Here is a 13,775-nt window from a genome sequence, read left to right as displayed (position 1 = left end):
TAATTTTTCTTTTTTTTAATTTTAAAATGATTATAATTTAAATATTAAGGAGTAAACCAAGTATAGTCTTAGAAAACAAAAATTAAATACTTATTAATATTTGTAAGTAAATATTTCGAAGAATTTTTTAGAAAATGCAACAACAACAAAAAAAAAATAATATAAATAAATACTGCCGAACTGTACTGTACTCTTTCGAATAAATTATATATAAATATATTTTCTTTCTTTACACAGCAAAATATTAAACATCATATAATAATGTGATATTATGTTAAATATAATTATTATTAATTTTTTTATATATAATTTTATTTTTTTTTTTTTTTTTTCAAAGTACATAAAAATGGTACGAAAAATAAAAATATTTTTGTAAAAATGCCAACAAACTTTATTGCTTTAAGAGAAAAGCAGTTGCGGATTAAACTTTGGAAAGGGGAAAAGAGGAAGAAAAGGCATTCATTCATTCAGGAAGATCTTTTGAAAAAGAAATTGCATTAACAAGAAAAACATAAGAAATTTGTCCTTATCAAAGGGGACCAATTTTTATAGTCACTTCCTTAGGATGGGGCTATACTCACTTTGTCATAATGTTTGCAACATCCAAAAGGAGGCTTCAGAAACCCTATAAATTGTACATGTTCTTGATCGGCTCTTGAAATTCTGCACGTCTGTCCGTCTCTGTGATGTGTGTTGTTGACACCCTCCTGGTTGCAAAACCAAAGATGTCGACCTTAAAGATAGTAGAAACTATGGAAGTTTCTGCACGCCGAATGGCATTGAAAATGAGCCAAATTGTTTAGAGCAAACGCCCGCAGCTAATCGTAACGTGAACCCAACTCCCTTTCTCGTTACTCACAAATTATAAAAAAGAGAAAGGTGCAATTTTCTACATTTCCTTTACGGAGAACTCCACCACTTACGGAAGCATCCATGCCCATACGAAGTTATAAGTGATTACATTTTCTTTTAATCATGTTTTTGAGGTTTTGTGCTTTTTAATCATAAGATGAACTAACCAACGCTAAAATACATATGGCCACATGATGGATTCCTTTTTTCTTAATAACACCATCGATATGGGTATCAAATAAAAACGCTTGGAGATAATCTTTATTCCATTCACTTTTTTATGACCATGAATAAAATCATGAGTCTTTAAAAATTTTAATAGCGGTGTATATGAGGGATTCGGGCCCAGCCGAACATAACTACCTTACCTGTTTTTTTACATAATTTTTCTTTTAATTTCTTCGTACAATTGTGGCAAACATGTCTAGATGCCTGCTTGTCTTTGCCATCATAGAGCTTCGTTGAGGGCAAGAAGATTTATTAGAGTAATATTTAAAAGGCGCTTGGCGTACTCAAGTCTTTCATCTTGCGTTCAACCTTTAACAACTTTTGATTTCGAGAATCTAATAAGAAATTGTCTTTCGCCTCTACGTTATAATTCCCTAATTTTCACTTTTATAATTATTTTATCGATCGAACTATGTGTCGTTCGGCTTCATTTTATAGATTTCTGTTTACTTTGCAGAAGAAGAATTTCATTCACTTCACGTAACTCTGATTACAAAAATTCAGCAAATTATTCGATTTCACTTATGCACAACATATTTACTGAAACGATCGGGGCAAGGATAAAGTGTTCGTAAGTTATTGTTAGTGCATTAATTGCGGGTTGACTCAAACAAATTATCCGCATGAGTAGCCGAGTAAGCGCAAGAATCCACATTCCCAAGTGAGTCAGTCAGTCAGTCATATCTCAGTAGAGTTTAATTCGGTCGTAACTATAACGAGTACTCAGTCAGTATTTGGCACACACGAACTGAGTTGCGGTCACCATTCCCTTATGTCTTTCTTTCTCTTTCTTTATTTGTTTCTGACTATCATCGCCTTACGCAAGAAAGGATCACAAGAAAAAAAGGAAAATATTTGCTGATTTTTTCAACTATTTGAAAGTACTTTAATCTCAGTCTCATTCAAGGTATGATATTCTCCAGCAAAATCAGATCGATAGTTAACTGTCCACTTGTATCTAAAACATGAAGTTTGTTTCTTTCTCTTTTAATATGTCTATATTTTCAATATTTATTTTAGAAATTGTTTCTAGAATTTTTTTCATTTCATATATTAAATAAATTAATAAACAATATTTTTTGGTTTCCAAATAAATAAGTTTTTCTTTCTTTTTTTTTCTCTCTTTTGTAGTCTTTGAAAAAGCGTCAAAGTCTCCACGCAACAAATATGCAAAACTACCTTTGCATGATATGCAAAAATGATACAAGTTGCAAGATAGTGGCGAGCAAGCCATACTTAACATTGTTTATGCTATATATAAATATGTATACGTTTATAGTTAACTAATTTAATTAATTAATATATATATAAATCTTACTGTACTGTACTGATATAAATATAATCTTACTGTAATATTTAATTCATCTGTTTAAATAATTTTAAATAAAATACAAATACAAAATTTATGTCCACACATAAAAAATTATGTCTGCCTTTAAATACAATTTTTTTTTTATGCGATTGCAAACTTATTTCAACTACAAGTCGAGAATTGTTGCTCGGTCAAACGAAAGATCTCCACTCGTGCATTACTCCGGTCCGGGCAGAGATTATCCCAAAGCCATGCCCACTATCAAAAACAATCGGTTATTTTATGTCATCTTTTCCATGTTAAGGGATGGGTGTATAGCGAAAAATAGTTTACGATAAAAATCTACATCTTTTGCTCTACGATTTACAAAAACAAATTCGAACTAAGTCTAAACAGCTCTTTGGACGTATGCACATTTGAAGAAGCAATAAAAACAGAATGCATTCACTATTCGTGGGCGGCAGCGCATCGTTCATTTTTTACCTGAAATAAAAGAAAATAAGAACGTAGGTAAGTAAATCCGTCAATAAAAATATATTATATTTGACTTACCTTTACTTTAGTAGTTTCGTCGCCCGATTTTCATTACTTTCCTGAGAATGCCGTAACGTTTTTGTTTTCCGGCTCCCTCCAATATTTTCCTCTCAACAAAACCAAATGAGTTCTGTGATTTGCCTCATTGTGGCAGGATCCTCTATTTGCAAAAAAGTCAAGTCGTGCCACCATTGCGGCTTATAGGCGCTTGCCTATGTCAGGCGCCGTCATATTCGTATGCATTGCTGCGTCGAAGAAGTCGTACACTTTGTCAAATTCCTCGTTGACAAAGGGTTTTGGCAGCGCTGGGCACAAGTATTGCGACCTGTATAGTAAATGCTTATTCTTGTCCTTCGCCACTTGCATTCCGTTTAGTACCTGGCAAAATTCGTCTGTTTTCTGTCAAATCTCTGAGGCAATCATGGCAACTGATCTGGTCACGTACGTATCGCCCGACACCGTACCCCGTGAGCAGACACAGGTAACTATCCAGCTGACCTGTTGTCAGGTTAGTAAATACTTCTCCATCGAGCGCGAATGGTCGAAACTCTTCTTCGGGCTCTCCTTCTTTGTTGTAGTTGAATTTATTGATCAGTTTGTAGTCGTGTTGAAGTACAAATCTATTCACGTGTGCCGATATTTGTTGACGCATTAACCTGTTCTACAATTTCAAAATATGCTCTAATGGTCTCGTTAGTTTTCTTTGATTCACCGCCATCTTAATGAAAAAACGTTCCAGGAGATCCTGGCTTACCCTATATGATGCTACCTTCATGCCACGGTAAGCCTCCATCAGGTCGTCCATTATGATGACGAAATTGTTTATGGTCGTTAAGGCGTCGGTGATTAGTTGTTCCATAAGTCTTCAGATATTCTTTTGCGGCTTGCAGTTTTCTTTGTAGGTGTTCCCAAGTAGCCCCTTAGTATCCCGGCCGTTATTGTACTCCGATGGAATTTTAATGTGCGCTCGGCACTATCCCGTTCCTGACCTACGGTGAAGATGTTCGCATCGATTGCCGCCTGGAGCGACGTTGGTATTATGTCACTGCAAAATAGTACCAGGTAATCGGCATTCCGTAGAGACTTTGTACGACATTCCTTCGCCGTCAGAAATCTGATTTCGGCCTGTCTCTGCTTGAAAGTTGTGTTTGTAAGCTGAAATTTACCATTTCGTCATCTTGTACTTTCCTTTTGAACGATTTGAGCAGGTGAATATAGTCGTGTAGGAGCAAAATTGTTTTGATGCTGCCGTCTGCTTGTTTTCTCTTGTGTACGTCGTTGGAAAAGTACTTCGCCCTGTCTTCGTTGGAAGACGATCTTCCGCAGACGACAGTTTTGACATCTAGTTCGATTTCCTCTGCCAGCTTGATGACCTCTTCCACTTCGCTGGCATCAGCTTTATGGTTAGTGAGTGGTGTTGCACTTAGCACGATGTTGAACGGTGTCAACAGACTTCGGGCGGCGAATATAAGTGCTGATACGTACTCCACCATTTCCCCTTTGGGCGATAGTCCGCAGCCGAGAACCCTATATTCAGCTCGGCTGTAGATTACCCCTTTCCTCGTGAAAACTTCATCGAAGTTAATCTGGACTATTTTATCGTGAGCACTTAACTTGCTTACGACTTGTTGAATGCCTCCGTATCAGTCACTCCGCTTTCAGCTGAGTCAACTTTCTGGTCTTTATTTCTCTTAAATGTGGCAAGTTCTGCTTGGAGCTGCTCCACGAATAAGTACCGTCTCCCTCGATGTGGTCGGTCCGCTTTTCATAATGAACATAGCTTTGAATTTCTCTTGGAAAGTAAACGTAAATATCAGCCAACCCATGTTACCAGCATTGCGTCCATGCCACAAATAAACTACACATTCAATTACAACTTCAGGTGGTGGCTTATTATCACTTACTTCAACGGCGGCATCTTCGGCATCATTCAAAGGAATGCAGTAGCGACATAAAAACATAAATTTCTTGCCTTCCAAAACGAAAGCTTCTATAGCCTGTAAATCGTAATTGCAATCTTCCTCTAATTGCTCTGCTTCAATTAGAGGCAAAACAGCCAAATCTGCCCGTATTTCTTGCTGTTTAGCCCATTTATTTAAATCAGCTCCAGTCTTTGCTACGGAAATAGAAGTGCGTGTAAAATCTACGGCCATCACTTCGTCCCAACCGATAAATTTGCATTTGATGATCTGAGTTTCAGTGCCCTCTTGTAAACGGGTAACCATAGCGTACAGAGATCGCTCAATCATGGTAAACAGCTCACGTGAAAGTTTAATGGCTGCAGCACGAATAAACTGTTCAAATGCCTACATGCGAGTACATACATTGGTACAACTTCACCATATGCAAGGTCATTATTTATAATGGATACTTATCGAGTTGAAAAAATACCGAAAACCTGTTACCTTTACTATCAAGAATCTTTATTTATTCATTAAAAATCAGTACACAATCAGTTATTTTATTACGGCTACCGTCAGCAAATATATGTTTTTTCTTTAATGTTCAGATTTTCATAAGAAACTTAATTAGCGCCTGAAAACTCAAATATTGGACTATTAGCGACTATTTAAAGTAAAATATCTTTTTTAAATATTGCGGTTTAAGGAATTTGCATTATAATTTTAAATTTTTCATTTTATTTTTATCGAAAAAGAAAATGAACAATCTATTACAAATTATATTCCAATTTACTTCGAAAATAAAAGTTATAATATAAGTGTAGCAATTAATTAATTTACGCAAAAGAAAAAAATTAATTGCAGATTAAATAAAATAGAAAAGAAAAAAGCAAGACAAAGCTGTTGCTGTAATCTTTCCATATCATCGATTTCTACGCACTAAGATATTAATTCAAAACAAATATTAAAGTCGAAAGGATCGCTTCACGCGCATGTATATAAAAAAAGTTTTTTTTTTTTTTTTTTTTTTAATTTTAATAAAATAAAATAAATTTTAGTTAAACAACAGTTATCGCACAAGAAAACCTTTTTAGGGTAAAGTATACCTAACGTAGGGTACTTCGACGTCTTCGCCTTCTTCATCATTACAACAGATTTCAAATACCAATGAGCGTTCATGAGGTTCTATACGTTTTTTGGAGACACGTCTTACTACTTCGCTCATCGGTAGTGGTAGACGTTCCGCACACTTGGCCTTAGGCATAAAGAATGAGTAAAGCATGGAAATGCCTTGCGATAGCATGGTAATCTTAAGTTTCTCTTTCTTTTCGAAATAGTCGAGAAATTCTTGCAAAGTCATTTCACCGGGTACCTCAAACCGATCCCATAAGGTCCAGTTTTTATCGTAATACGTATTGCTTTCTGCGCGTTTTGGCTCCGAGAAGGTAACAAAAGGCAAAGCTAAGTTTGCAAAACCGTTCTTGAACTTTGACAGATCTTTATGGCTACAAGTAACGATAGAGTTTGAATATTTGCATACTACTTGTTTAAAAGACATTTAACTTACCCCATAATAAGTTTGATAACTTCAAGTACAACCCAACCGGAAACCAATGAAGTAGTGGTAGCAATGGCTGGTATAATTTTGCCAGCAATCAATTTTGATTTGTGACGGTCGGCTGGTGGTATCTTATAGTTGGCGGCTCGCAAATTTGATGCGGCTACAATGAAATCCATGTGCAGATTAGTGTCATCATCTTTTTCAAATTGCAAAGGTGTGATCGAAAAATTTAATTTTCCTAATGCTTGCAGTTCGTTGAGTATTTTATTGACACGATCTTGATCGACTTCAGAGCCATCATGATTGTTAGCTTCAGCAGCTGCTGCAGCTTCATTAGTTTCAATTTTAACACCCGAACGAGGCTGAAATTCTGGTACCTAAAACCGCAAATTAAATGGTTTAATTTCTTATGATTTATTTGAGAGAAACTACCTGGACAGATTGTAGTTTACAAGCAATGTATTCACGATCGCGCATTTGAGGAATGCCGTAGACTTGAGCCATTAAATTTGAAGCCGCGTAAACGAAGTCCAAATGTAAGGAATTTTTGACATCGAATAGCAAGGGTTCGGGGCAGCGTTTTGGGCCAGACCAGAAAGGCTGGCCACTTGAGGTAACCTGATCGGGAGGAAAATTGTATAACAATTGTTTAATTTGATTTGCATACTGTTCCTCCCAGTACAAGCGAGCCCACTCTATACAATCAGCAAAATCTTTTGGTTTATTATCAATCAAGGCTTTCTGTGAGACAAAAATGGAGTTACACAGTGACTTCGATTAATTTTAGGTAGTTTACTCACTTTGACCGATTCTAATATTTCCAAAGGTTGAATACCAGTAAGCTTAAGAGTGCGTTCTATGAAATTGGGATCGGTTATGTAGAGGGCAGCATTTTCGGCGGTTTGACTAAAAACACCTTCAAAGCAATCTCTCGCCCATTGCAATGTATGTTCAATGGCATTCGGGAAATTCTTTAAAGTACATATAGGAATACTCTTTTCGGGTGGGTCTTGAGAAGAACTATAGGATTCGGTTAAGAAGGGCACAATGACCTGCACATTGCCCATAGTGCCTAGAGTGCCGGACTCCACTAGAGGTATACGATTGAAAACACATTTGCGATCCATATAAATACGGGCATCTACGTTATCCAAAGCATTAGTAACGCCATCTAATTTCCCAAAAAATTCCTCCGAGAAGACCCTCTCTGTTTCGGAACCTACGCGCAATTCATATGCCGTGACTTTAGCTTCGGGATTCATCATACGAATCGCCGCTGCGGCTGTTTCAGCCTTTGGCTTTTGCACATCTTTTGGCCGAAACAGGAACTGACGATTTAGATTCGATTTTTCAATGAGATCCATATCGGTAATGAACAATTGGCCATTGCGGGTGCCTGCACCAATCATGGCAAAATTCTTAATCAGTTCACAACCAATGGCACCTGCTCCAACGACGAAGTATCTTTGAAGTAAAACATAAAACTTTAAATTATTTGCGACAACAAACATTCTAGGAACTTACTTCACGTCACTCAATTTCTCTTGGAATTTTTTACCAAAAATGGCTATCTGAGCATCGTAACGCGACCCAATTGGCTCAGCATCGCTTTCTTCAACCTCATGGTCCGGTAAACATTCAATAGCATCGTAATACAACCACTGATAGACTGGAGTAAATTTTCCACTACAGGCTTTAAGCACCTCCTGAGCAACAAACCCACCCATTGCAGCATCTATTGGGCATGTATTGCCCGCACAAATTTTGGCGAAAGTTAGCACCAAACTTTCCAATACGTTGTTATCCATATCCTTGCACATATTCAAAAACTTCTGGGCATCTTGCGAATTCCAAGGACGTGGCATTCTGCCGTTTTCTTTAATGTACTTATGCAGTGCTTTAAACGCCACATGTAATGTGCCCGGATGTTCGATTTTAACAAAATCGGAAATCAAGAATTCTGGCTCCTTCTCAGCCACTTCTAGCGATTTAAAACTAATTGTCTTGGACATTTTTACCTGAGTAGCTATACCGCCAGAAACATATTCACCAAATTTACTGGTATCTCCAATGCTGAAGGTATATGGTCCCAACACACTAATTTTCATTGGAGCACATCCATTCAATTCGTTCATGCCTTGCACCTCAGAGAAAGTTACGTAATCGCCATCACTAAGGCCATGACGAGTTTCATCTAAACAAGTAATAACGCCTTGCGAATCTCGTGTAATGCTGGCAATCATGGTGGAAATAGGTTGAGCACCATCTTGATCATAGATGGTGAAATTCTCTCCAAAGTCACAGAATACTTTGGCAAATAAGCCACGAGTCTCGGCAATAATCAAAGCAATATTATTATTATGAGCAAACGCTGCAATACGATGCTGTTCGGCGTCAGTGCTCGTGGCCAAAACAATAACACGGAAGTTCTTAAGAAAATCTTCAGTCAATTCTCCCGTATAGGAAGTGGTACGCACATAATTATTCAACTCAGCTAATTTGTCACGAGTGGCCTCCGCACGATTTTTACCAACGTCAGCATCGGACAAATAAAACTGAGAAGATAAGTCATAAATCTGGAAAGACAACACAAACAATTATTTGATATTTGCAAAATCACGCAAGCAAAAAAATGATGAAATTCTGATGTAGTCAAGATTATCGCATAATGCAATAACAACATTGAATACAATAATAGTGGTGGCGCAAAAATAACTTAAGGCAATCAGATACAAAGTGGTGGCGGGAGAGAGAGTAAGCGGCGTAAAATAACTAACTCAGCGTGAAAGAAAAATCAATGACTTGGAATTTTATTTACAATATGAATAAATACAACACCGACCCATAAATTTTTGTTTTCATTGAGGATATGGCATAAAAAGAAGAGCCAAACGTTAATTTTTGGCGGGCGAAACGATTGCGAATGCAGTGAATGGATGGTTCGCAAATTCTTGCAACAAAAAGCAATCGATAGACAGAGAATAAGAGGGAGTTAGAAGTACATAAACAAACAGGGTTCCCCTGCTACGTTACATTTTTCAATGTCCAGTTTACAGCTTCATGATGCGGTATGTATGCACAAAGTGCATCAGAAGACAGAAAATAATATCATTGTTTTCGTGCAGTAATAACATTTCAGTAAAATTCCCTACTTTATGTTATAGAAGAAGAGAAAAACGTCAGCTTTATTTTATACAAGAACAGTAAAAGCATCAACCAAGTGAACGTATTATTCAAAAAACTTTTTCCAAACTGTCTGTATTTCTCGTAAAATTTCGAATCACACACAACATTTGGAATTCCTCAAATTTCAGAAAATGTTAAAAAAGGAGACCTCTCGTAATAAGAACAGTTATAAAAGGTTGAAATCATTTGCCAGAACGCTGTTTTAAAGGTAAAACTAACGGCAACACTGCACAAAACGAAAGCAAAAAATAAATAAATTTCTTCTTTCCAAGCAACCACCACTAAATAGATCTTTAATTAATTAAAACTGCCAAAATATTATTAAAAATATTAAGCCTTATTAACCAAAATGCCTTTGGTGAAAAACTTTCCTGCAAGAACAACTTTTCTAAATTTATTCGTTGATGTCAATGCTTTTTTAACACAGATGACTCAGAAATATCTACTTTGTTGTAATTTTGGAAAAATATTAAAAAAAAGAGAGGAAAACTATATCGATTAAGTCGAATTGTAATTGCCTTCCTAAAGAAAACATCGCTTCCATTTTAAAAGGACTATGAACCACATTTTTATTGCAATAAATTCAGAATACCATAGGCAACGGCTTGATACATATATCAATTCTCCATTATAGAAAAATTAATTCAAGATATCTGCTGTATCTGAGAAGTACTATTTTCTTCTAAACTTATTCTCAATTATTTTTATCTCTTTTTACATTTTGAGAACCGAACGAAAGTAAATTTTTGCTAATAAATTTTTAAATGGCAGTGCTGCGTTATATGTGTGTACAATTTTGTATGAATTTCATGGAAAAAACACCAATTTTCTTTAGAGAAAAAATAAACCGAAAAAATACTTTGCACACATAAATATACCTACGTGCACACGCACACGAAGATATTTGTGAAGGAAATGAAGATACTTTATAACAATGGTTAGCTTTTCTATCTGAAAACATATATAATTATCGGCGATATGAACTCAATTTTACACAGAAAACAAATTTTTCACACTCACAGAGACGACGATTGAACACAAGCATTAAGCAAACAATCAATTATTACAAGAAGAGAGGGGGGAAATTCTAACCACAAAAACACAAATTTTTACTTGAAATGAAAAATCGATTTTTTTTCTAATGAGCAAAACACGAAAACAAAGCCAAGGGGATTACTTTTCTTCTTTCTTTTTACCATTTTTTATGGGAAGAATATATTACTCACCGTACAATTTTGAGTATCATGAAGAGTTATGGATTTGACACCACCCAAAATAACATTTTTTGCTATTTCCAAGCCCAGGCCATTTAAACCGGACAATAAAATATCTGAGTTGGCCATGCGACGCATAGCATCATGACCAAGCACATATAATTGCCGTGAGTACAGAGACTCATCAATATCGCCAGTGGCTCCATCACTCTGGGAATTCGTATCCATTGGTGTTGCCGAGTTGTTGGCGCTGCTGTTATTGCTAGTGCTTGTTTTCGTTGTAGGGTTAGGATTTATTATTGAGCTGTTGCTATTGGCGCTTATTTTGCAGTTGGAACCCACAACACTAGTTTTTTCTTGTTCTTTAGTGCACGAGGAGCTTTGCTTGTCGCTGTTATTAATATTCCTGCTTTCTTTATTCACTGCTGACGATGTACTAATGCCGCCGCCGCTGTTCTCGCTCGTTGTACTTTTCGAAACGAGTGAGCCGGCTGCGTTTTTGCAACTTGACGAAGCTAACGAGCAGGATGACAATACTAACGATGCTGCTGATTTACCAGCAGTTGTCTCACTCTTAACGCTTTTGTCAATTTCGTCGCCTGCTGCGCCGCTACCGTTATTGTTGTTTTTGTGGGAACTCGTGGAGGTTGGTGACGAGTTAGGTGCGAGCTTCCGTTTCTTAGCTACTGGTGGCTCAGCGGTAGTGGAAGCTGCCTGCTCGGCTAACTGGGAGCTAGAAGACATCGGTGGTCAAGCAGTAAGACTCTGTGGGCATCAAACTCTCAGTCTCGTACAACGAAACAACCGGTCTGCCTTATGTCTCTCTCCTCCACTATTACTATTTCGCAATTAATAGTACTCAACTCACAGTCTCTTATAGTTTTTGTCTTTGCAAACCACAATTAATTTCTTTCGTTTGAAATTATTCTACCGACACAACACAAATTCTAAAAAATCAGGAAAAAATTAAGTCCACATAAAAAGCCACGAATTCCTTATAAGATTATTCAAATTGAATTTTTTTCTATTTTTATTCTATTAAATCATCCACGATTCTTTACACTAAATGCGACTTTTTCTTTTGTGTTCATTTGACAGCTGCGTCTCTTCTAACGGCACAAACACACATACCGCAAACGGTAAAACTTTTTGCTGACTGTGTCTGGTTTAGAGATTCTTTATGCACATTATATTAAATTATAGTATTACTTATAAGCATATAATCATCTATTAGCAGTTCATTAATTCATTGCCACTATTTACCTGCTATCCTAAATCATTGAACATAAACTTATTCGTTATATTGCGAATTTATATACAAGAAAAGCACATTTAGATAAGTTATACCGTTTGACAAATGCGAATCACTGCAAAATTCAAAAAGAGTGTTGTTCTTGCCTCGTGAAATGTCGCCATCGGTAGCGTTGCCGTAAACAAGCATTTCAGCGCAATTTGCAATCAATATGTTACAGCATTTTACTGCTGTGAACTTGAAATTGCAAATTTCCCTTAAAGGAATTTCTAGAAGAGAAATGTCTACTAATTTCTCTCTAAAGTTAGGTCATCGCTTGGATCAATTAAACGGTCGTTTGAGGAGTTCGATGATCGTTCAGTTATAAAAAGGCTTTATATAAAGTTAGTAAGACCAATGTTTGAATATGCGTCTGTTCGGTGATCTCCTTTCTATAGGCGTTATGCAGTTTCAAAGGAATTCCGGTTCTTTACCTTTTAGAATTTGAATTGAGACCTGTTCGTCGCTTTGCTTCCTTATGAAAACAGGTTGCTTCTGTTATTCTTACCGTCACTTAAGAAACTTAGATTTATTCTCGGCACTTCCTTCTTAATTAATCTGCTAAATGGTACTATCGTACACTTAAATTACTTGGAGAGATAAACTTCAATGTCCCAAGCCGGCTCTCTAGGAACTTTGCTTTAATAAATCTTAGTCAATGCAGACATAATTACTAGCTTTTTATAATTAGCTTTTCAATCCTTTTAAAGTCTAAGTGGTATATATAGTTTAATCTCAATATCAGATTTATTAAAAGCTATCGATACACGCACCTTCCCTATGTCGTATCAAAATGAGATTCTTATCTCGATATCTTTATAGGATTCAAAAATTGAATTACATTTTATCAATCCGTTGCCGAGCTTTTACATGTTTGCAACGGGTCGGAGGTTCACCTCTAAAAATAATTATGCCTCTGTTCTAGATGTGTACCTGCCTTTTTTTCTGTGTTTATTTATACACGAATTTTGTTCTTTTTATTTTTCCTTAAATACCTTTTAATCGTTATCAGTAACGCTTAGCATAAGATTTATATTTAAGAGCCAATTAAGTTCGGCTGTTAACGAGCTGCGAGATGGGCTGCGACATTTAAAGCACTAAGTGAAAAATTGAAAAATTTTCAGTGTAGAAGCGATTAAAAATGAATATTGAACTAAGATAACCTAACCGTCACAACTGTTTTCAAATATTACTCGATATTATCCATATTATCCACATTAAAGTTAAGTTGTTGGCGAAAGAAAGAAGAAGAATATAAAAACTTTTTAATTGTTTATGAAGGCACAAGTTCCCTAATTTAAGAATTGCGTGGATACAGTTGATTGTTTAAGTAAATAGTTATGATCATATGCTAAGCACGCTCAATAAAAAAACGTAAATTGGTAGCAGGGTCCCTCGGCTGTTATATGTCAATACAATACGGAGAAGACTGTTTTTTGGGATAAGAATGCGATAATTACGTTCTTCTCAGGTTAAGTTAAAAATTTTTTGGTTAAATCGTAGGTAAATTTTTATAAAATATGTACATTGATGCCTCATAAAACCTCCATATACTTTACCAGTTTGTGATGCGAGGACCATCGCAGTCATGATGATGATGATATTGGCAAAAACCAAGAGTACTTCTGGATGAGCTTTAATAGAATTTAAAAGCACCTAACATAGATACTACGCCGCAACCATCTAATAACTCCAA

General features: G+C 36.1%; 1 protein-coding gene across 1 annotated transcript; it reads right to left on the bottom strand.

Moving 5' to 3' along the window:
• Positions 1–5,542: 5,542 nt before the first annotated feature.
• On the bottom strand, positions 5,543–12,120 carry LOC119636525 (ubiquitin-like modifier-activating enzyme 1). The gene is made up of 6 exons (XM_038031919.1): positions 10,801–12,120; positions 7,913–8,964; positions 7,189–7,852; positions 6,821–7,129; positions 6,395–6,765; positions 5,543–6,332 (listed from the first exon to the last, which is right to left on the bottom strand). The coding sequence occupies exons 1-6, from the start codon at positions 11,530–11,532 to the stop codon at positions 5,918–5,920; spliced, it is 3,543 nt and encodes a 1,180-aa protein (XP_037887847.1). The 5' UTR covers positions 11,533–12,120; the 3' UTR covers positions 5,543–5,917.
• Positions 12,121–13,775: the final 1,655 nt, after the last annotated feature.

The sequence above is a fragment of the Glossina fuscipes genome, unplaced genomic scaffold, assembly GCF_014805625.2.
Source record: "Glossina fuscipes isolate IAEA_lab_2018 unplaced genomic scaffold, Yale_Gfus_2 28, whole genome shotgun sequence".
Taxonomy (NCBI): Eukaryota; Metazoa; Arthropoda; class Insecta; order Diptera; family Glossinidae; genus Glossina; species Glossina fuscipes.
The sequence above is the reverse complement of the archived record's forward strand: the minus strand, read 5'-3'. Positions and strand labels throughout refer to the sequence as shown.